The sequence below is a fragment of the Gekko japonicus genome, unplaced genomic scaffold (genome assembly GCF_001447785.1).
Source record: "Gekko japonicus isolate JY-2015 unplaced genomic scaffold, Gekko_japonicus_V1.1 scaffold4987, whole genome shotgun sequence".
In the NCBI taxonomy this organism is placed as follows: domain Eukaryota; kingdom Metazoa; phylum Chordata; class Lepidosauria; order Squamata; family Gekkonidae; genus Gekko; species Gekko japonicus.
This window is the reverse complement of record NW_015169935.1, coordinates 12949-37784: the sequence shown is the minus strand read 5'-3', so window position 1 is coordinate 37784 and position 24836 is coordinate 12949. Positions and strand designations below refer to the sequence as shown.

The 24836-nt window shown below is 47.8% G+C and overlaps 1 protein-coding gene across 1 annotated transcript in view; it reads right to left on the bottom strand.

Moving 5' to 3' along the window:
• Window positions 1–7739: 7739 nt before the first annotated feature.
• Window positions 7740–24836, bottom strand: part of LOC107115778 (synaptotagmin-15-like) — a 28880-nt gene continuing 11783 nt past the window's right edge. The window contains exons 2-8 of the mRNA XM_015417543.1: window positions 24121–24331; window positions 22617–22759; window positions 18378–18673; window positions 16121–16291; window positions 13128–13248; window positions 8920–9099; window positions 7740–7879 (exon numbers count right to left, since the gene is read on the bottom strand). Of these exons, the coding sequence (XP_015273029.1) occupies window positions 7743–7879; window positions 8920–9099; window positions 13128–13248; window positions 16121–16291; window positions 18378–18673; window positions 22617–22759; window positions 24121–24331 (1259 nt within the window). The 3' untranslated portion in view covers window positions 7740–7742. The remainder of the gene's footprint in view (window positions 7880–8919; window positions 9100–13127; window positions 13249–16120; window positions 16292–18377; window positions 18674–22616; window positions 22760–24120; window positions 24332–24836) is intronic.

The window sequence follows — 24836 nt, the reverse complement described above, 5'->3', positions numbered from 1 at the left end:
GAGGGAACACTGCCGGTGGCAACCCTATCTGGCCTTCAGGCCAAACCATTTCTCCATACCTGCTCTTCCTAACCCACTGATCATCGTCTGGCACCGGTTCAATGCCTTTATTTGTTTAATCACATAAAATGTGTACTCTTAGACATGACACAAATAAGGTAAAGCCAGCATGACAAACCCACTATCTTCCAAGCATCAACAGCACATTTTTCAAACAAATACAATATATTACAGACTACAGCCAGTCCTGCTTTACTTCAGGTGACAATCAAACACATTCACATTTATGGCTAGATTCCTAAGGACAGAGCTTAAAAAAAAAAAGCTAACTTCTGTTTCTGTAGGTTCTCCCTCCTTGAAGCTAGTCCATTTCCAGGAAATCTAAGATATACAACTGCAGTGGATATTTCTGAAAACACAGGGTAAATTACGGAAGTGGGAAGCAGTCTCTCTGTAAAATTTCCTGTTCATGTCTTTGGAGAGAGTGCTTAAAAGACCAGCATTACAATCCTATGCAGGGCTATTTTTGGGCAGGAACGCACAGGAATGGAGTTCCAGCTGGCTTCCAAGTTGGCCACACCCAGCAGGAACTCATTAGCATAATAGGCCACACCCAAGAGCAGAAACTCATTAGGATTGGCTACATTAGGGGTGTGTGGCCCAGAAATCATTTCGGGGAGGGATCGCGGGGGAGCGCAGTTCCCCCGGGTGAGGTGCAGGGGGGTGGGGACACGACGAAGCCCTGCCCCCTGCTTCCAGCCGCCCCGCTTCCGGCCCTCATTCAGCTAGGAGGAGGCAGGAGAAGAGGGAGGATAAGTTGCTTCCTCCTCACCTCTCTCCACCCCTGCCTGCCTGGGGCCAGGGAGGGCCTTGGCGGGGCTTCCTCGCACTCCCGCCGGCCTTGCAGGTCCAACGCCGGGCCCCTGATGTCAGGGGGTGTGGCATATGCTAATGAGTTATGCTAATGAGTTCCCCTAGCTCTTTAATGAGCTGTGCTGTCAGGGGTGTGGCCTAATATGTTAATGTGTTTCTGCTGTTGGGTGTGGCCTATTATGCTAATGAGTTCCTGCTGGGCTTTTTCTACAAAAAAAAAGCCCTGATCCTATGCAAAATTACGCCAGTCTAGGCTTGTTGGATTCAATGGCCTTTGACCAGAGTAACTTTGCACAGGACTGCACCATTCAGTAAAACCGTAGCATAGCTCCACTTGTTCTCTCCACCGCAGTGTAATAATATATTGACCATGTTTTTCATAGTTTTAAAAGAATTTTTTACAAAGCAAGACCACTTTGGATTGTACCAGCGGAAGTACTGACACCATATTCTAGACAAAGAGGCGAAGAATGGTTGCCTTATAGAGACTTAATAAAAAAAGAGGGAACAGAATGGGTAATGAAAAAACAAGATGAGATACATTATAGATATGTTTGGTTGAGCTATATACAGATTTGTGATGTATTTAAAGCAGATAAGAGAAAGTATGGTTTTTAGAGAGGAGAAAAACGAAATTGAAGTTGTATGGGAGAGTGGAAGGATAAAAAAGATTTCTAATTTGTATAAAATTTTGTTAAAATGGTATACGGAAGAGGAAACAGTTAAAGAACAAATGCTTAAATGGGCCATTAATATGAATAAGGAGGTGACAATAGATTAATGGGAGTATCTATGGAAATATTCTATTAAGATATCGACTTGTACCAATGTTAAAGAGAACTGTTATAAAATGATGTATAGATGGTATATGACGCCTAAGAAGATAGCGAACATGAATCAAAATATGTCTAGTAAATGCTGGAAATGTAAAAAACATGAAGGCTCTTTTTATCATATGTGGTGGACATGTGAAAAAGCTGTGGATTTTTGGACTAAAATACACAGTGAAATGCAAAAATTTTTGAAGTGCTCTTTTAAAAAGACACCTGAGACTTTATTATTAGGGCTGAATATGGAAGAAGTAAATGTAACAAAAAAGACTCTGCTCTGGTACTTAATAACAACAGCTAGAATGGTTTATGCTCAATGTTGGAAACAAGAGAGAATACCAGAGATAGAGGAATGGATACGTAAAGTTCTGTTCATGGCAGAAATGGACAAAATTACGAAAAAACTGAACAACAAAGAAGACCAAGATTTTTTTGAAGAATGGAATGACTTTAAAATGTATTTAGAGAAAAACTGGGATGTAAAGCAAAATTTATTATGTTTAGAACAATACTGAGAACAATTGTGTTATCTGGAGATATACTGGAATTAGGAGGGGGGACGCATCGCGGGAAGCCACCGGAGGGAGAAGGGAGGAGGGAATAAGGTTCTTTTTGGTTAAATGAAAAATGTGTTGAATATGTTGTTATTTCCGAGAGGGGGGAAAAAAGTTTTTAACCAATATATTGACCACGTTTTTCATAGTTTTAAGTAGGACTGCCAAACTCCACGTTGGGCCTGTAGTTCTCCCGGGACTACCACTAACCTCCAAACGACAGAGATCCGTCCCCCTGGAGGAAACGGCCGCTTCGGAGGTGCGGGCTGTATGGTATACTCTAGAGCAGAGGTGTCGAACTCATTTGTTACAAGGACTGGATCTGACATAAATGTCACTTTGCTGGGCCGGGCTTTGTGTGCCATAAAATGTAATGCCAGGTAAGTAAAGGTAAAGGTTCCCTCGCTCGAAAGCCAGTCGAGTCCGACTCTAGGGTTGCGGTGCTCATCTCCGTTTCAAAGCCGAAGAGCCAGCGCTGTCCAAAGACGTTTCCGTGGTCACGTGGCCGGCATGACTAAACACCAAGGTGCATGGAACGCTGTTACCTTCCCACCAAAGTGGTACCTATTTATCTACTTGCAATTTCTTGCTTTCGAACTGCTAGGTTGGCAGGAGCTGGAACTAGAGACGGGAGCTCACTCCGTCATGCGGCAACTTGGGTCTCGAACTGCTGAACTACTGACCTTCCACAGCCTGCAATTCAGCGTCTTAACCACTTGAGCCACCGCAGCTCCTGTAATGCCGGTACCGGAGATATCAACTGTATAAAGGACAGCAGCTGGTAAGCCCCGAGCTGGTGTATCTTCACTGCAAGGCCTCATGCGCTGGGGAGGAGGTGCAAAGGAAAACCCACATGGGCAGACTGGAGAGCCAGCAGTGCAGCCGTGGACACAGACACTCCCTTGCCGCTTGACTGCTGCAGAAAAGGTTGTTCCACCATGCTGAAGCCACAGAGTGCTCTAGAGTCTGGGGAAAAACAGAAGTCCCTCCCCAAGGATTGCCCCCAAATCTCCAGGAATTTCCCAAGCCAAAGCTGGCAACCCTACTTCTCTGTGTCATACAATATCCAGCTGATTGTAACATCCGAATGGTGTAGCCGTGTGTGATTTCAGCAGATTTTGTGGGAAACCCAAAGCAATTTCTTCTGGAACTTGGTTTCAGAGGGCAGCCGTACTGATTTGCCAGGGAACACCAAATTCAAGTCCAGTAGCACCGTAGAGACCAACTGGATTGCTAGTCTCTGCAGTGCTACTGGACTCGAATCTTGCTTGTTCTGGAAGTTGGGTCGCTTTGAAACCCCTATGACCCAAAGAAGATGAAATACTACGGTCTACAAAATGGGAGCTGGTTTGGGGAGCTCCTAGTCCATCCTTCTCCCCCCCCCCTTGCCTCACATTAGCACTTTAACACATAGAATTCACTGCCACAGGAGGTGGTGGTGGCTACAAGCATGGACAGCTTCAAGAGGGAATTAGATAAACATATGGAGGAGAGGTCCATCAGTGGCTATGAGCCACAAGGTATAGGTAGGAACAGGGCTATTTTTGGGCAGGAACGCACAGGAACAGAGTTCCGGCTGGCTCCTGAGTTGGCCACGCCCAGCAGGAACTCATTAGCATAATAGGCCACACCCAACAGCAGAAACTCATCGGGCTTGGCTACATTAGGGGTGTGTGGCCTAACATGCAAAGGAGTTCCTGCTCCAAAAAAAGGCCCTGGGTGGGAGGGCTTCTAGTGTCCTGGCCCCACTGCTGGACCCCCTGAGGGCACTTGGGCCACTGCGTGACACAGAGTGTTGGACTGGATGGGCCATTGGCCTGATGCAACATGGCTTCTCTTATGTTCTTATGTCTTGTATTATATACGTACCAGTGCAAACCCTTGTAATGAAGGTGTGCAAATGTCCTTAAACAGGTGGCAGCACTCTCTGGGTTACCGTGACCTGTTATCAGTCCACAAGTAACACAAAGCTGAAAGGGAAGAGGGAAATCAGTCCAGAGACCCAGGGGGGTGGGGTGGGGTGGGGAGCATGCATGCCTGAGACGAATGGCACATCAACGCGTGCAAGAGGCTGCCGTTTCCTCAACCTGATCTCATCAAATCTTGGGTGCTAAACAGGCTTTGTACTTGGAGACCGCCAAAGAAGACCCTGCAGAGGAAGGCAATGGCCAATCACCTCCGCATCTCACTTGCCTTGACAGCCCCTTGCTGGGGTTGTCACGAGTCAGCGGCAGCTTGATGGCGCCCACACAGGGCTCAACGATAAGAGAGGGAAGGGGGCATGGGACGGCCCGTTCTCGTCAGATCCCGGAAGCTAAGCGGGGTCAGTTCTTGGATGGGAGACCTCCAGGGAAGGCTCTGCAGAGGGAAGCAATGGCAAAACCACCTCTGCTCCTCGCTTGCCTTGAGAGCCCCTTGCTGGCGTCGCCAGAAGTCAGTTGCAGCTTCACAGCACTTCACACACAGAGACATAAAACCTTTATTGGCATGAAAGCGCAAAACATCATGGAAATACGGGGAAATACTAAGATGCATCAGTCACCGACACTTGGCTCTCCAAGCCTCGTCTTCTGATTGCATAATATAAAAATTTTGCAACAGCCTCCATTATTTCGCAATTAGAATTGAACAGAAAAAGTGAACAATTGAGTCGAGTGCCAGCTCTTATCCTCTAGCAGGGCTATTTTTGGGCAGGAACGCACAGGAGCAGAGTTCCGGCTGGCTTCAGAGTTGGCCATGCCCACTACAGCCAAAACCTCTGCGTGCGTGGCTACAGAGGGAAGGCCTGGAGAGCGACCCCATTGGCGACTCCGAGGTGGGTGGGTCAGGGGAGCCCCTGGAAGGATTGGGGAAGCATTTAAATGCCTCCCCGTGCCTTCCCCGGCCTGTCCAAGGGCGCAGTTTAAACTGCCTTCCCTTCAAGGGGGGGCTTGCCCGGACGCCCCACAGCTGCGGGGCGCCCAGGCAAGCCAAGGGAAGGCACGGAGTGTGGCCTAATATGCTAATGAGCTATGCTGTCAGGGGTGTGGCCTAATGTGCTAATGGGTGTCTGCTGTTGGGTGTGGCCTATTATGCTAATGAGTTCCTGCTGGGCTTTTTCTACAAAAAAAGCCCTGCCCTCTAGAAGTGGAGTAATAAAACGAGATCGGACATCCCTATAGAGGGGGCAATGAAGTATGGTGTGTGTGGTGGATTCTCTATCTTTTAGAGAGCCCTAAGGACAAAGTCTGTCTGCATATGGTACCTGGCGGTACCTCCCTAAAAACACCTCTGATGGCAGAACATGAAAGCGTGCAAGCAGCATGTATGCTCTGTGATGATGTGGGGCTGTTAAACTTGACAGATACTTCGCAGTAGAGCCCATGTCAAAAGTCCCCAACCTCCTTGGGGAGCATCTGCTGGCTGCGCGTTCCCTAAGTTCTTGCCTTTCGATGTCGAGAAATCTTTGTTTAATAATAGCATAGGCTTGTTTCTCTGAAAAGGGGGCGAAATAATCCGGGGATATTCCCATTGTAGAGAGTTTTTCTTCCTTCACAGCACTTACATATGTAATATTTCCTCTGCACTGGTATAGTAGAGATGGGACTATAAAGATGTTCCCCTTTTTTGATTATTCATATTTCTCTGGTTTTTATAGATTTATTCTTAAGTAATATTTTATTAGGATGTTAGAAAGGGCTGTTCTATAGAAGGCTTTCCTCTTGTAGGTCTGATATTGCTAGCAGACAACATAATAGGTACAAAGTTCATGATTCTGTAGTTCTTAAGAGCAAAACGTTGCAATGTCTGGGTCAGAGACGATTTTAGTCTTGTATCAGTAAAAATACTTGCCTATTATCATTCAGGTTAGGTTAAGTGAACACTTAGGTTTTACGTAGATTTCTCGTAGATATATGTTTCTTTACATCTGACAAATCAGAGTCTTATTACTCAAATGACCATTGTCTTTTATAACCAATTATGCTTTTTGAATATTGTTTTCTTGATGATGTCAGTCCATGAATATGTTCAAGAAGAAGAAGATGAAGAAGAAAGTTGTCAATTTTTGATTAGTTATTTGGTCCAATTTTTCTTCCTGTTAATTGAAGCATATTCCCTGAATATGCTGAGAAGAAAGTAGTCAATTTTGGATGGACTATTTGGTCCAACTGTTTTCTTGTTAATTAAAATAAAACATAGATCTTCCTCCTCATTTGACTTCATTTTTGACATGGAATCTAATATGTACAACACTGGAACGGCGTCTGCATCCCAGCTATTGCAGCGCTTCTACTTTCTGTAGGGTTTTTTCCCCTGCTTTTGACCCTCGCAGTCTGTCGAAGAGGAAACGAAAGGGCAGAGGACGCGCTCTCCCTCAAGGAAACTCTTATCTGGGCACACTGAATTAATTAATGCGGCATCCTGTTGAAGAAGGAAGCCTGTTCTATTTCAACAAAGCCTTTTTTTTTTTAAATTCTCTCCATAACTGGCTGTTGGTCTTGCCGGTAATTTAAAAGGTCACGGGTTCAAATCCCAAACAGGCAGCGGAAATTGAATTGTCTTTCCCGATATTGTCGATGCAGCCCTGCATATTATTTGTGAGCATCGGACATCATCATACCCCGTGTCTGCCGCCTGTGTTTACTGTGACAACAACAGAAAGAAAGGAGACTCACAGGGACTTCGGAGGTAGAAGAAGAAGAAGAGAAGATATTGGATTTATACCCCGCCCTTCACTACCCAAAGGAGTCTCAGAGCGGCTTACAAACTCCTTTCCCTCCCCCTCCCCACGACAGACACCCTATGAGGTGGGTGGGGCTGAGAGAGCTCTTGACAGAAACGGCTCTTTTTTCAAGAACAGCTCTTATCAGAACGACAGCTTGCCCAAGGTCATCCAGCAGGTGCAAGTGGAGGAGTGGGGAATCAAACCCGGTTCTCCCAGATTAGAGTCCGCGCACTTATCCACTACACCAAACTGGCTACACCAAGCAGGTAATATTTCAGCTTTGTTCTTTTCGGTGCACACACACACTCGCCTTCCTTTCTGTACTCTGGTTGAATGGAGGATAAACTATACCCAGGCATTAGAAGCGATAACACAAACACTGCAAGCCAACACGGGTTTAGATGTCCTTCAGCAATGGATTTATGGTGCCTAACTCTAGGTTGAAAGCTCACAATCTATCATGCTTGAGTAGACCTTTTGGTAAAAGCACATCAGTCTTAGTACTCTGTGGCAAAAAGAGACAGGCGGACATGCCGCCCTCTCTCATCGATTTGGAGCTCTCCACCTGGCCATTGTGTGACTCCTGGGTTTGAGACCCAGTCAGGAGGCTGACCTTTCAGAACTGTGGCCGGCTAACCCAGCCACTAAGCCTCCAGACAGCTGTTAGAAACTTGAGTGCATAATATATCCGAGAGACCCAGCCGAATTGCCTCTAGCACAGTGGAAAGTCTCTCCAATATGGGCAGAAAGCGTCTCTTTGGCAAGGGAGACCTTGGTCCTTCAGGTGCTCACAGCAAGCGCATGCCACCTTTTCACCAGCTCCTTTGGCTTGCTGACCATCTCATTCCAGTGTTCCAGTTCCTTGCCCCTGGTGTACATGAAGGGCCCGACTACCACACGGCCCAGGGAGCAGGTTTCTAGATGGAAGTGAGGAAATAGCACGATTAGAAGTCAACAGTCATGTTGCTGCCAACTGGCACACCCAAGTACCATTTGTACATGACGAGGTGGTCAACGCTGCCATCCTAAGTACACCCTTCTAAGCCCATTGACCAGCCAGCACCAACAACACACATAATAGTTTCCATCCCTTCTTAACACTCTCTCTAGGTAAAGGTAAAGGTTTCCCTTTGCTCGAAAGCTGGTCATATCCAACTCTAGGGGGCGGTGCTCATCTCCGTTTCCAAGCCGAAGAGCCAGCGCTGTCGAAAGACATTTCCGTGGTCATGTGGCCGGCATGATTAAGTGCCGAGGTGCACGGAACGCTGTTACCTTCCCACCAAAGTGGTACCCAGGGCTATTTTGGGGCAGGAACACACAGGAACGGAGTTCCGGCTGGCTCCCAAGTTGACCACGCCCAGCAGGAACTCATTAGCATAATAGGCCACACCCAAGAGCAGAAACTCATTAGGATTGGCTACATTAGGGGTGTGTGGCCTAACATGCAAAGGAGTTCCTGCTACAAAAAAAGCCCTTTTGACAACAAACAAGGTAAACAGAATAACAAGCAAAAGGTGGGTGTGGCTGGATTACCACACTTCTGGTAACATGGGGGGTGCGGCCTAATGTGGTAATGAGCTGTGCTGTCAGGGGTGTGGCCTAATATGCTAATGAGTTCCTGCTGTTGGATGTGGCCTATTATGCTAATGAGTTCCTGCTGGGCTTTTTCCACAAAAAGAGCCCTGGCGATACCTATTTATCTACTTGCAATTTCTTGCTTTTGAACTGCTAGGTTAGCAGGAGCTGGGGCCAGAGACGGGAGCTCACTCCGTCGTGTGGCACTCGGGTCTCGAACTGCTGAACTACAGGCCTTCTGACCTGCAGCTCTGCATCTTGACCTCTGAGCTGTATCCCACCCTCAGTTTTCCCAGTATACCATCCCTGGTTAAGAAGCTGCCTCCTCCAGCCCAATACACCACGATACTCAAAAGACCATTGGTTTCAAGTTGCACCTTACCATTTTCCTCACCATTCTGGATCACAGACAGACTTAAGCTTGCTGTGTCCAGCTCCGTCTGGTCAACCTTAAAGCTGAACGTCTCGTTGTACAACAGATCAGGGGATCCTAGGACGGCCGAAGTCCTCTTGCTTTTGATGAACTGATTATGGTTCATGAGCGACACTTTGACAAACACACCTGGAAGAAAAAGGTAAGACTGAAAATCTATCCAAATGGGTTGGAAGGATTCAGTAGAAAACATGTTGTTTTCATTTTGGTTTGCTTTTAAAAAAAATCAAGCGCTTTCCAGGAGATGGACCATGCTGCACGTTTGTTACTGTTGAGCACAGCCTCCATTATCTGAACTGCCAAATCACAAGCCCAGACAAATGTGTGTGCGGTTTTCACAAAAGCTGACACTGATCTAGTTGACGGAGCTGAAATATATGGTCACAAGCAGTGTTCCCTCTAAGCTGAGTTAGTGTGAGCTAGCTCACAATTTTTCTGCCTCTGGCTCACACATTTTTGTCTCGGCTCAGGAAGGAGGGCTCCAGAGCAAACTAGTTTATCCAGCAGCCAATGTTCCCTCTAAGCTGTGGAGTCTTGTGAGCGAAAATTCTACTTTTTGAGCCACTGGCATTAAAGTTGTGAGCGAGCGATTTGGCTGCTGCATAAATTAGTTTGCTCTGGGGCCATCCTCCCTGAGCTAAGACAAAAATGGGTGAGCCGGAGGCTAAAAAACTGTGAGCTAGCTCACACTAACTCAGCTTAGAGGGAACACTGCCAGCAGCCAAATGGCTTGCTCACCGCTTTAATGCCAGTAGCTCACAAAGTAGAATTTTTGCTCACAAGACTCCACAGCTTAGAGGGAGCATTGGTCACAAGTACTCATCACCCATTTTAGCCTGTTCTGTCGCTCAGACTTTAAATATGAAATTTCAGATTCAGACGTGCGTGAATACTAATTTGGGGATGCTTCAAGATTCACATGCGTCTCTTGATAGTTTTGGGCACATGTGTCACATAGGAAATCTCATGAGTTGCTAGCCACCCTATACTGCCAGATGACTGGATCTCATTGCATGTTCACGATCAAACATATGAAGGGCATGATGGGAAGAAAGGCGGCATGGCATGGCCCTCATCAACACATGAAACTGCCTTCTACTGAATCAGACCCTCGGTCCATCAAAGTCAGCATTGTCTACTCAGGCCCCGGTCACACAGGCCGGATATCGCAGGGGGAGGCGTGGCTAAATGCCCCGGAGGAAACTAACCCGTAGCCGCCCGAGCACATGTCCCGGTCGGGGTCCCATGGTTCGGGGGAAATGCCGATCAGACGGGTATCCTGTAGCGCAGAACAGAAGCCGTGCGATCGCACTGGCAATCGCTTTTTGTGCGCATGCGCTGTTGGGCGCTGTTGCGCAACCTGCGGAGACGAACAGCGGCGGGCGCCGGATGCCTCGTAAGTCCACCGGGAACGCAATCAGATGCCCGCCCTTGGCCCGCGGTTTCAGGAAACTAGTACCTCGTAGGTACTAGTTTTTAACTCCACACCTTCGGCGGGGAGCCACGGGTTCACCACGGGAGCACTGCGCTTCCCAGATGTTGGGGTGAGATTGCGCCTGGAAAATCCACGGGACTCCCGTGCCTCTCCCGCAGCAATTTTGCCGTGTGACCGGGGCCTCAGTCTAGCGGGAGCTCTCCAAGGTTTCAGGCAGAGGTCTTTCTCATCACCGGCTGCCTGGTCCTTTTAACTGGATATATCAGGGATTGAACCTGGGACCTTTTGTATGCCATGCAGATGGTCTACCACGGAGCCATAACCCAATCTTGTCACCTCTCGAAAGCTCAGTAGGGTCAGCACTCGGAAGGAAGACCACCAAGGGAGACTCTGAAGAGAAGGGCGACGACAAACAAATTCTGCTTCTCACTTGCCTTGCTGGGGTCGCCATAAGTTGGCTGTGACCAATGTTCCCTCTAAGCTGTGGAATCTTCTGAGCAAAAATTCTACTTTGTGAGCTCCTGGCATTAAAGCTGTGAGCAAGCCATTTGGCTGCTGCATAAATTAGTTTGCTCTGGAGCCCTCCTTCCTGAGCAAAGACAAAAATGTGTGAGCTGGAGGCTAAAAAACTGTGGGCTAGCTCACACTAACTCAGCTTAGAGGGAACACTGGCTGTGACCTGATGGCACTTTACACACACACACACGAAGGGGATGACCAAGCCCCACTTTGGGCGAGGCACCCAAATATAGAGAATTCCCACAGGAACATACCAGGCCATTGCCGGAATGGGAGGTCTTGTCAGCTATGCAGCTGCCATGGTTGGGATGGGGGACGGTGGGATGCTGGATGAATTGCCTCTGTCTCTGCCTGCCTTGGTATGTTAGGTTTCGATTCTCCTCGCTCCCTTATCGCCCTGCAGTCTCGACCTGTGACCTTGGTACCTTGTTGCTCTCTTCCCTGGGAACGCTTGGCCAGTTAGCTTAGGCAGGCTTTGCATGTATTCTGATTGGCCCTGGGCCATCCCCTGATGCCTTTGAATACTGTAGATTATCTTGCTACATGGGCTTCCCCATTATCCTGACACTAAATGTATGCATAGATGACTTGCCTTTATAGCAAGTCATCTATAGCATAGGGAAGGGCAATCAGAATGATAAAAGGGTTGGAACACTTTCCCTATGAAGAAAGGTTAAAATGCCTGGGGCTCTTTAGCTTGGAGAAACGATGGCTGAGGGGTGAACATCAAGGTTTATAAGATTATGCATGGGATAGAGCAGGTAGAGAAAGAGGTACTTTTCTCCCTCTCTCACAATACAAGAACTCGTGGGCACTCCATGAAATTGCTGAGCGGTCGGGTTAGAACGGATAAAAGGAAGTACTTCTTCACCCAAAGAGTGATTAACACATGGAATTCACTGCCACAGGAAGTGGTGGCAGCTACAAGCATGGACAGCTTCAAAAGGGAATTAGATAAGCATATGGAACAGAGGTCCATCAGTGGCTATTAGCCACAAGGTATAGATAGGGGCTCTGGGGCAAGTGATGCTCTGTCTTCTTGGTGCTTGGGGGGGAGGCCAACAGTGGGAGGGCTTCTAATGTCCTGGCCCCACTGGTGGAGCTCCTGATGGCACCTGATATTTCTGGCCACTATGTGACACAGAGTGTTGGACTGGATGGGCCTTTGGCCTGATCCAACATTGGCGTCTCTTATGTTCTTATAGCCTCTAATAAACTTTACTCTTTGGAAAGAAAGTTGTGGAGGACTAATTGCTGCAGGACTCTGACAGGTCTGTGCTCCAGAGCACACAGAACTCAAATTGTGCAGGGAGGGAGGGTTGGAAACTAGTAGGGAAGGTGCACATGGCTCTCCTGTTCCTTGAGGCAGCCAAGGGCATTGCCTAACACACCTGATGGGGAGGATGGCCAGTGTCCTAAATATCACTGTTTTGGATCCTATGGAAGGTATATTTTATTTATTTATTTTGAGATTTATATCCCGCCCTTCCAAGCGGCTCAGGGCGGCTAACAAGCGGCTAATGCCGGATTAAATAGATAAAATACAACAAAACAATATTACATATCCATGATAAAATTCATAACAATATTTAAGGTGCTCTAGTATCCTGAATATAAATCCCCAAGATGGGCAGTAATCCCCCAAATCGACGGCCAGCTTTATTAAATAGCGAGGGCTCCAGAAGTGATGTTCTCCCCACTTCCGCCAGGCGACACATACCCCTCCCCTCATAATAGGGGTAGATGATGGAATAGTACCACGATGGTGGAAGAGTGGCGGCGGCAGCTCTTACTCAAAAGCCTGGCGGAAGAGCTCCGTCTGCCAGGCAATGTTCCCTGTAAGCTGTGGAGTCCTGTGAGCAAAAATTCTACTTTGTGAGCTGCTGGCATTAAAGTTGTGAGCGAGCAATTTGGCTACTGCATAAATGAGTTTGCTCTGGAGCCATCTTTCCTGAGCTAAGAGGAAAATGTGACAGCCGGAGGCTAAAAAACCTGTGAGCTAGCTCACACTAACTCAGCTTAGAGGGAACACTGGGCAGGCCCTGCGGAATTGCATAAGGTGACCAAAGTACGATTGCCTAAGTTTAGTCATTTTAGTTTCTAGTGAGAGTTCATGCAAAAACAAAACAAAAAACCAGCCAACAACTTTTTGAAAACGTTGCTCAAAAACATGACGTATCTTTAAATTTCCTCCAACACTTACCGGCAGCCTGTCTGTCATTCTGGAATCTCAGGCCTCTGGCTCTCAGGACCACCACTGTGAGGCGGCCCAGATATTCATTATAGCTGAGAGAAAACTGGATGTCGCCATGCTCGGAAGGAGGCTTTATGTGGAGAAGAATGTTGGTCAGTAGCTTTGTAAAAATGTTACTCCATCAAATCCACAGTCCTTCTCTTCGGGACAATCCCTTTGAGACTTTGGTTGTATACGGCAGAACCAATGATATTCCAAAACAGGCAATATATCTGCTTTCCACATTGGGCACTCTGAGACGGTGGAATGGATCCTACCACTCCAGTGAGCATGTAGAAGAAGAGGAGGAGGAGGTTGGATTTATACCCCGCCCTTCACTCGGGAGTCTCAGAGCGGCTCACAAACTCCTTTCCCTTCCCCTCCCCACAACAGACACCCTGTGAGGTAGCTGGGGCTGAGAGAGCTCTGAAAGAGCTGTCCTTGAGAGAACAGCCCTGACAGAACTACGGCTTGCCCAAGGTCATCCAGCAGGTGCAAGTGGAGGAGTGGGGAATCAAACCTGGTTCTCCCAGATTAGAGTCTGCACGCTTAACCACTACACCAATGGAGTAGCCACTTGAGTTGGAAGAAGGCACCTTAGACTGCTTAAAGGCTTCCAACGTTGCTCATCAGCGTACCAGAATAAGAGAAGCAGAATAAGAGAAGTTGAGCATCCATGCATTCATGGAGTGGATGGGGTTTGTGTCAGATCCACACGAGTTTTGGATGTGCATCAGGATATTGTTCCGCATGCAGTCCGCACAAGGGGTTCACAATCCACCTAAGGATTCCACAAACTCGCACTGGAATGTGTTTGACATTCAGACTTAGCACGCCTGACTGTGAAAATCAGATGTGGACCTATCGCCAGGTCTGTTCTGGGACCAAATTACTCGAATGCCCACAGAAACAGTTTGCTTTCTACAAATCTACGTAAATGTCGATCTAATCCGATTGACAGCTAATCTAATCAGATCGGCAGCCGTTAACGTCACTAAGGAGTAATTAGGAAAGACCGAACAGTGGGATATTTTTTTCCCTTTAAAAAACACAGCATACATTTATGATTGATTTGCACAATTTGTACAATTCCTGATTGATTCAACTGTCTAATTAAACGACTGCCTGCTGAGCGGACCGCCAGAGCAGGGAGACCAGGAGGGGCAGAAGTCGACGTGCATGTATGAAAAGCCGGTCACACCGTACTGCAGTGGTAGAAAGGAGGAGGGTGAAATGGCCTGCCAAAAAAGCACAGCTGGGTCGACGGACAGATGAGGAGCCCAGCGGAAAACCAGCTGCCTGTTGCAACCGGCCAACAGATCATGAGCCGAACTGTTACATAAGAACATAAGAGAAGCCAATGTTGGATCAGGCCAATGGCCCATCTAGTCCAACACTCGGTCACATGGTGGCCAGAAATACCAGGTGCCATCAGGAGGTCCAGCAGAGGGGCCAGGACACTAGAAGCACTCCCACTGTTGACCCCCCCGAGCACCAAGATGACAGAGCATCACTTGCCCCAGAGTCCCTATATATACCTTGTGGCTAATAGCCACTGATGGACCACTGCTCCATATGCTTATCTCATTCCCTTTTGAAGCCGTCCATGCTTGTAGCTGCCACCACTTCCTGTGGCAGTGAATTCCAAGTGTTAATCACTCTTTGGGTGAAGGACTTCCTTTTATCCGTTCTAACCCGACTGCTCAGCAATTTCATGGAGTGCCCTCAAGTCCTTGTATTGTGAGAAAGGGAGAAAAGTATCTCTTTCTCGACCTGCTCTATCCTATGCATAATTTTATAAACCTCGATCCTGTCACCCCTCAGCCGTCGTTTCTCCAAGCTAAAGAGCCCCAGGCATTTTAAGCTTTCTTCACAGGGAAAGTGTCCCAACCCTTTTATCATTCTAATTGCCCTTTCCTGCACTTTCCCCAATGCTATCATATCCTTTTTGAGGTGTGGTGACCAGAACTGTACACAGTACTCCAAATGAGGTCACAACTGAGCATCCCTAGATCCAATGACAGAATTAGCATGCAGAAGCTGCGTCGGTGGGCAGATCTATCCGACTTTGCCTGGTTTTCTTGCCCTCCACCCTGAAGACCAAACAAATGTGCATTTGCTCCATTCGCCATCTTTCAACTGCCCTCCCGTTGTCTCAGCACTACTAATAAGGGTCTCCTCGGCCCACAATAGCACGATATTTGTTAAAACGCAGATTTGTTAAAACAGATGGGCTCTACCCCCTAGTCTCTGGTCTGGGAGGAGTCCTGTCCAGGTTACTGCTTTTCACGCACCTCCAACTCACCCCACTGATCAAATTTGTTGAGTGTATTCATGTCAAGACCAGTGTTCCCTTTAAGCTGAGGCGTAATCTTCGTGGGGGCGGTGGGGCATCAGCCCCCGCCCATTTTTGTCTTAGCTCAGGAAGGATGGCTCCAGAGCAAACTAGTTGACGCAGCAGCCAAGCCACTCGCTCACAGCTTTAATACCAGTAGCTCACCAAGTAGAATTTTTGCTCACCAGACTCCACAACTTAGAGGGAACATTGGTCAAGACTGGTTGTCTGGAAGTGAGGCAGGAAGCAGCTCAGAAGGGAAGAGAAAATGCTCATTGGTAGGTTCCGGACAGGCTGAACTTTAGCTGGATCAGCTTACCCCCGTGCCGACCTATTCAATGTCTGTATTCTGAACTGTACCCTGCGCCCACCAGAATAACACAACCACAAGGAACAGATTACTCTGTGACTTACTGTCCTAATCACACTTTCCAAATACCTTTTTTCTTTTTTGTACATGTTCCCCATACTAAACTATACATTATGTGAGTTTGGTTGCTTTTAGTCCACCTTTGTCCTACGTTGCCTCTTGGATTCTCTTGGACTCCACCACCCACTGGCAAGGTGGGAGAGCTCTGGCTCTCCCTGGCATTTCTCTAATGAACGTAACCTTTAATTAGTGGCCTACCTCCAGGGTTTCTGCTTCCAGGTCTCTCCAGAGGACAACTTTGTGGTCTCCGCTCAAGGTTTCGTTTTTTAGAGGGAACATCACTTGGCCTAAGAGAATGTGCTTCTTTTGTTTGTCCACGTGGTAGACACAAAACTTCAGCGTCCTCTGGTGTAAGGTGTTACTGGAAACCTGGATAAGAGCAAGCAGAATGTTGCAAGTGGAAACGAAATGATTTTCTAAACACCGATTTTTGGGGAAAGGTTGCCACACTGGAACTGTGCACCTCCAGAAGAGGGTGCATGCCGCTCCTATATCACTGCTTGGGGCAAAAATTCCTTCTAGTCCGAAGGCAAGAGTAGAAACTCATGCAGAAGCCATACTTACTCTTAATGCACTTTAAAATTAAGCCAAATTTTAGTTGACAAACAAAAAACCCAGGGTCAAAAAGAGGTAGCCTTCATGAATGCACTGTTGAAGGAAGAGCTGGGTTTCGTTTTTTAGAGGGAACATCACTTGGCCTAAGAGAATGTGCTTCTTTTGTTTGTCCACGTGGTAGACACAAAACTTCAGCGTCCTCTGGTGTAAGGTGTTACTGGAAACCTGGATAAGAGCAAGCAGAATGTTGCAAGTTAAAACTAAATGATTTTCCAAACATCGGTTTTTGGGGAACGGTTGCCACACTGGAACTGTGCACCTCCAGAAGAGGGTGCACGCCGCTCCTATATACAAGTCACTGCTTGGGGCAAAAATTCCTTGTAGTCTGAAGGCAACAGTAGAAACTCATGCAGAAGCCATATTTACTCTTAATGCACTTAAAAATTAAGCCTAATTTCAGTTGACAAACAAAAAACTCAGGGCCAAAAAGAGGTAGCCTTCATGAATGCACTCTTGAAGGAAGAGCTATTTGGAAAGAGCTATTTGGAGCAGGGAAATGGTAGGCAGGGAAAGGGTTAAGTGCCACCTTCTCCAGTCACTTCTCTTCTCCCACCCACCCCCTCCTAAAGTAGTTCTTTGCTTGCCAAAAAACAAAAGGGTCACCAGGCTTCCATTGCACACATTTGCCCATTAAGTTGTTGTCAAAGGCAACATCTGGTGTACGAAGAAGAGAAGAGAAGAAGAGATTGGATTTATACCCCACCCTTCGCTGCCCAAGGGAGTCTCAGAGCGGCTTACAAACTCCTTTCCCTTCCCCACCCCACAACAGACACCCTGTGAGGTAGGTGGGGCCGAGAGAGCTCTGGCAGAAACTGCTCTTTTTCAAGAACAGCTCTGACAGAACTACGGCTTGCCCAAGGTCATCCAGCAGCTGTAAGTGGAGGAGTGGGGAATCAAACCCGGTTCTCCCAGATTAGAGTCCGCACACTTAACCACCACACCAAACTGGCTCTCAGTAAGAAGACCCTGAGGGGGGTCAGCAAGAAGACAATTAGATAGGACAGTGAGGAGAGCGCCTTCTCTCTCCTGTTAAGTATCTCTCCTTGTCTGTCTCGACATTGCCACTCTTAGGGCAGTTTCCCCCTTTTTCTCCGAAGTGCCACACCCAGTCTTACCCTCTTTCTCAGCTACAGATATAGTTAGGAACCTATCTCTCTCTCTCCCAGGGCTATTTTTGGGCAGGAACGCACAGGAACGGAGTTCCGGCTGGCTCCTGAGTTGGCCACGCCCAGCAGGAACTCATTAGCATAATAGGCCACACCCAACAGCAGAAACTCATTCGGATTGGCTACATTAGGGGTGTGTGGCCTAACATGCAAAGGAGTTCCTGCTACAAAAAAGCCCTGGGTTTTGACAACAAACAAGGTAAACGGAATAAGAAGCAAAAGGTGGGTGTGGCTGGATAACCACACTTCTGGTAACATGTGGGTGCGGCCTATTATGCTAATGTTTCTGCTACTGGGTGTGGCCTATTATGCTAATGAGTTCCTGCTAGGCTTTTTCTACAAAAAAAAGCCCTGCTCTCTCCTCTTCTCTATTGAGCATGTTAATTCCTAAATAAACCTTTTTTGTTGTTCAGTCGCACAGTCGAGTCCGACTCTTTGCGACCCCATGGACCAGATCACGCCAGGCCTTCCGGTCTTCCGCCGTCCTCTGAAGTTTGCTCAATTTCATGTCCGTTGCTTCTATGACCTTCATCTACTCTTTAATCAGGTTGTGCATCACTGCTGTGTTAATTACCCTGCCAACACAAGGTCTCATGTGACTTCCAGCTGTCGGATGCTCAGGGAACATCTACCACATCACACCCACTCTGCAACCCAACGCAAGAAAAGATTACCTGGAAAACAAAATCCTCATCAAACTGCGGATTGAGAGTTTTGCGCTTGATCTTCGACTGTAAATAGCGCCTTTCGTCTGGCAGCAGGTAGATTTTCACAAAGGGGCAACAGGAGGCAGAAGGGGGCTGCAGCTTCCGGGCTTTGATCAGGGAGACGAGGAGCTTTTCTGACTCCGGCTCATACTCGACGGAGAACCACAGCCGGCCGATGCAGCCCTCGGGGAAGTCTGTCTCACTTTTGTCCTCGGGAAACTTATACAGCTCCGGGTTGAGGGCTCCTACCTGGTATGCTCCAGCTTCACAACAAGGAAGAAATCAACACGGTTGAGTAACCCAATGCACAAAATGTACTAGGGAGAGAGAGAGAGAGAGATGCACAAAGAGAGAAAGGGAAGTTCTTGTTGGAGTGCGCAACTCATCATGCCTGGATATTGGGGGGGTACAACACTCTAAGGGTCACGTCACACAGACATTTAATGCGGGCTTCGCTGCTGATCCCTCGCGCATTAAAGTTTCCTGTTCATATTGGCAAACCCGCCTCCCGCACCGAAGCGGGCTGAGTCCCGCGGTTTTCGCTTTTTTTATCCGTGTTTTCTGACAGCTGTTGGAACAGGTGTTTTTCCGATATCTCGTGCTTTGTATCTGCGGTTTTGGTATCTGGACAGCAATCCGCCGTGACCGCGCTACCCTCCCCCCCTTTTTTGTGTGTTTCCGGTTTAAGTTATGCGCATGTGCAAACAGGCGCTAGCTTTTATTTTGGTCTTTTTAGTTTGTATGTACGCCCAAGCGGATGTTTAACCCCGTTTTCTTTCTCGTTTTCCTTTACGTCTTCGATCACGTGTATTGACAGTTTGGTAACGCCGATGTTGCTTGTTCAAGCCGTAATTCGCCCATGTGCATGGGAAGACAAGCGCATGCGCAGGGTTTTTTTAAAAAAAAACCGCGCCATGGCGCTGTGTGATCAGTACTTCACGCGAGTGAAGCGGAAGACAGAGGGACCATCTGACCACCTCCAAGCGATAAAAAATGTCGCGGATAGAAGAACTGCGGGAAAACTAGCACGGTAAGAGGTCCGTGTGACCGCGGCCTAAGTGTGCAGAGGTGTTATCTCCTTGAATGGGATCCCTCTCTTTGTCTTAACCTGGAAGCTGCCTTCTGACCCCTCCTCTCTCTCCCCCCTTTGTCTTCTCACTCTCTTCACATGCCCTTCCACGGAGACACATGTCTCTGAAGGTCTCTTCCATAGAGACAATGCCCTCATACTCCTACACACATGATGCCGGACAAGCTAGCCAGTGTTCCCTCTAAGCTGAGTTAGTGTGAGCTAGCTCACAGTTTTTTAGCCTCCAGCTCACACACATTTTTTGTCTCCACTCAGGAAGGATGGCTCCAGGGCAAATTCATGCAGTCGCCAAATCGCTCACTCACAACTTTAATGCCAGGAGCTCACAAAGTAGAATTTTTGCTCGCAAGACTCCACAGCTTAGAGGGAGCATTGAAGCTGGCCATTTGTGATAGGGAAGGGACCCTTTAGATTCGGCCTCTCTCTCTCTCTCTCTTCCCTTTCGACTGCAACCTAAATGTGAACTGGATCTTCTACTTGAATAAATGCAAGTGTTTACCTTTTGCAATATACTTCTTGGGAGTTTTATTTACTGCACTCAGAATCACACTTCTGTGACTGGGCAAAACTCTGCTGTGTTAACCAAATATCCCAGGAGTTCTCTGGGCTCCCAATGGAAGCTCACTGGGTGACTTTGGACCCATCCCATTCTTTCAATCTAACCTACCTCTTAAGGTCGTTGTGAGAGGATTGGGTGGAAGAGAGAGAAGACAACCGTGAGAAGCCACTTTGGGTCCCCACGAGGGAGATAAGTGCAATTGTACCTAAAAGTGTACATCAATGAAACTGATTGGCGGCTGGAATATTTCTGAGCTATTTCACGCAGACATGTATTTATCGTTTGATGGTGGCAGTGGAGAATTGCATGTGTGAATGGGCAACAAGGGCTCTCTTCTGGAGAGAACCTTCACGTCACCTTCTATTGCACCATAAACACAATACTGATCAGTGGAACCCATTCAGACTATTAACTGAGGGTTGTCAAGAACAGGATCATAGAATCACAGAACCATAGAATCAAAGAAGTTACCTCCAGGGTCATCTAGTCCAACCTCCTGCACAATGCAGGAAATTCGCAAATATCTCCCCCTCCACACAACCCCAGTGACCACTGTTCCATGGCCAGAAGATGGGGGGGGACCCTCCAGGATCCCTGGCCAAACTGGCCTGGTGAAAAACTGCTTCCTGACCTCAAAGTGGTGATCAGCATTTCCTTGGGCATATAAGAAAGGGCCACAAGAACTAAGCACTGAGGCAACCCTTCCTGCCCTCCCTCTCATGATCTGCCTAAGTTCATATCAGCATTGCTGTCAGATGGCCATCTTTAGGTGATGCACATACACATGGAACTCCAGGCCCACTGGCAAAATAATTTGCTGCACTGTAGGTACTGTTAGCAGAGCTAGAAAACCAAACAAATCCTACACCCCTGAGTTAGATTATATAAAGTTTACTGCAAGAATTGCAAAATAATAGTAATGATGATGATGATGATTAGTAGTAGTAGTAATAGTAGTAGTATAGGCATTCCAGTAGCAGAGAACAACGTTCAGGATATACCTTCATTTACAGGCAGTGAAGTAGCACAGCATGACAAGACAAGCACGTATCAAGCTCTGAACAGCTGAGATCATAAATCACAGCACCTCCTAGAGTTCCAGTGGACTAACCACACCCTGTGTCCTTTACATGACTAGAAGTGCTGATGTGCCATTGCACCTCCAACAGGTACACCTCTTCAGCTTAAAAACAGAAGCAGAAAAGCAGGCACTTTCCCTGGAGAGAAAAATTGAGCCTTTTCTTCTAAAACGTTCCTCATACTAACATTGTAAATACATCTGAGCAGCCTTCACAGCCTCCAGTCAATCCCACAGATGACCCATCTGCAGTCCTGCCAAACTGTGGACTATCGGAAGCAGGGGCCATTTCCTGCGGGAGCGCACAGGAGCGGAGCTCCGGCAGTAAGAAGCCCAGGGGGTGGGCACATGCAACAAGCCCCGCCCCCTGCTCCCAGCAGCCCTCAGTCAGGTCACAAGGAGCAAGAAGCAGCCAGGTAAATTGCGTGCCCGCCTTCAGATACAAGCTCTCCCTCCTCTGTGAGGGGAGATCTGTGTATTCCCCCCCCCAGCTAGCAATCCAAAACAGTCCAGTGGAGCCTGAGCGGTGGGTGTTGCCTTCTGACACACTTCCGGTGATGTCAGGGGGTGTGGCGTATGCAAATAAGTTATGCTAATAAGCAGGGGTCATTTCGTAGAAAAATAGGTGCAGGAGCTCATTAGCATAACTTTTTAGCACAACTTATTTGCATATGCCACCCCCCCCTGAAATCACCAGAAGTGTGTCAGAAGGCAACACCCACCGCTCAGGCTCCACTGGACTGTTTTGGATTGCTAGCTATTGAGGGGGGGGGGAACGTGCAGATCTGTCATCACAGAGGAGGAAGAGCTTGTACCTGAATAAAACTTGGTCTTAAATGTGCCACTGGACTGTTTTGGATTGCTAGCTATGGGGGGGGGGGGAACACGCAGATCTGCCCTCACAGAGGAAGGAGAGCTTGTACCTGAAGGCGGGATGGGGGGGGCTCTGCAACTTACCTGGCTGCTTCTTGCTCCTTGTGGCCCGACTGAGGGCTGCTGGGAGCAGGGGGTGGGGCTTGTTGCGTGTGCCCACCCCCTGGGCTCCTTACTGCCGGAGCTCCGCTCCTGTGCGCTCCCGCAGGAAATGACCCCTGCTAATAAGTTATGCTAATGAGCTCCTGCACCTCTTTTTCTACGAAATGACCCCTGATCGGAAGGCAGAGGACTTGGGACTGCACGTGGAATGATAACTGAAGGTCTTAAAAGCAACGCCTACTATGCAATCCAATGCAGACTGACCCCACTCTAAATATATTGGTTTCAATGGGCTTAAACGGGAGTAACTCATGGGGTTGCACTGTTAGGGTTCCCAGACTCTACTCAATGCTGGAAACCCAACGTGACCAAGAAAAGGAAGCACCAACCTCCTTTTCTATACATACAATGCATGGAAGAGTGCCTAAAATAATACATGATTGTCAATACAACACACAGTCCGGTTCCTAAAAGGTTTTACCCATCTGATCAGTGTCAACCTACCTAAGGAATGGAAAGAAGATCGGGGGCCCGAGTCAGGGGTCACGTACGGATCGCTGTCATCTTGAATTTGCTCTCCGTTTGTCATGTCAATCCAAGCTTGCTTATGAAATTTCGGTGGGACGATAAAAGGGACACTTCTCATTCTTCCAGACACAGCCACGGTTTTTCAGTTGGATTCGGAACAGAAAAAGAAGAAGCCACTGTGAATTTCTTTGGGAATTAAGTAAGCTGAAACTGGGCACTTTGAAGTTCCATTTAATTCAACAGGAGAAATTTACAGTGCAAGGGTGCTGTCCTGTAAAATATATATTTTTATCCCACCTTGCACAATACAGGATGGTAACTGTTCCTTAAATAGGTAAAGGTAAAGGTTCCCTTGCTTGAAAGCCAGTCGAATCCGACTGTAGGGTTGCAGTGCTCATCTCTGTTTCAAAGCCGAAGAGCCAGCGCTGTCCAAAGACGTTTCCGTGGTCATGTGGCTGGCATGACTAAACACCAAGGCGCACGGAACGCTGTTACCTTCCCACTGAAGTGGTACCTATTTATCTACTTGCAATTTCTTGCTTTCGAACTGCTAGGTTGGCAGGAGCTGGAACTAGAGATGGGAGCTCACCAATGTTCCTTTTAAGCTTTGGAGTCCTGCGAGCAAAAATTCTACTTTGTGAGCTATCAGCATTAAAGTTGTGAGCGAACAATTTGGCTACTGCATAAATTAGATTGCTCTGGAGCCATCCTTCCTGAGCTAAGGCAAAAATGTGTGAGCCGAAGGCTAAAAAACTGTGAGCTAGCTCACACTAACTCAGCTTAGAAGGAACACTGGAGTTCACTCCATCATGCGGCACCCGGGTCTCGAACTGCTGAACTACCGACCTTCCACAGCCTGCAGTTCAGTGTCTTAACCACTTGAGCCACTGCAGCTCCACTGTTCCTTACAGGAGCAATAAAAAGGATTCCTCCGTTTATCATTCATGCAAGTTTTGCAGTCAAGTCAGAACTGACTTGTGGCAATTCTGTAGGGTCTTCAAGGCAAGAGACATTCAGAGGTGGTTTCGCCATTTCCTGCCTCTGCAACATGACCCTGGTATTCCTTGGTATTCTCCCATCCAAATACTAACCGGGGCTGACCCTGCTTTGCTTCCAAGATCTGACCATATCAGGCTAGCCTGGGCCATCCAGGTCAGGCGACTGAACCAGCTGCAAATTCCAAATTGTCTCCAAGTGCAGCCCATCACAGAGCTCTGGCATTTCAGTCTCCATCACCCATTTCATCTAGGGATGCCAGCCTCCAGGTGGGGACCTGAGGATCCCCTGGAATTAGAGGTCATCTCCAGACTACAGAAGTCCGTCCCCTTGAAGAAAATGGATGATTTGGAGGAAGGACTCTGGGGCACTGTACCCCACTGAGGTCCCTGTCTACACCGGTCTCCATCCCCAAATCTCCAGGAGTTTCCCAACCTGAACCTGGCGACCCTTATTCCACCCCATAATGTGTAGGCTTGTTCACCTTGAATTCTGAGGCTGAACTGAAGATGATGATTGGGCATCAGCTGGTGCCTGCAGACCAGGAGACTTTTCAACTGGGGAGGAAGGGCTCACGAGTTCTTCATAAGAGGCCTGCAGGTACACCTTCTTCCAAAAGAGGTACGCTGCTATCCCGATGAGGACCAATAAAAGAATTCCAACAATCACACCTCCGACCACAGCAGCTACCTGTTCTGAGTACACAAAAGCACATAGACCTATAAGTGAATGTCCTCATGTGCAGGAAAACTGACATCTAGCTGGCCAGTTTGGTGTAGTGAGAGCCAGTTTGGTGTCGTGGTTAAGTGCGCGGACTCTAATCTGGGAGAACCAGGTTTGATTCCCCACTGCTCCACTTGCACCTGGCTGGATGACCTTGGGCAAGCCATAGTTCTGATAAGGGCTGTCCTTGAAAAAGAGCAGTTTCTGTCAAGAGCTCTCTCAGCCCCACCTACCTCACAGGGTGTCTGTTGCGGGGAGGGGAAGGGAAAGGAGTCTGTAAGCCGCTCTGAGACACTTTTGGGTAGTGAAGGGCGGGGTATAAATCCAATCTCTTCTCTTCTTCTTCTTCGACCTCTGAAGTCCCTATGAGTCTCCTTTCTTTCTGTTGTTGTTGTTGTCACAGTAAACACACCTTTGGGTAGCGAAGGGCGGGATATAAATCTAATCTCTTCTTCTTCTTCTTCTTCTACTCTAAGG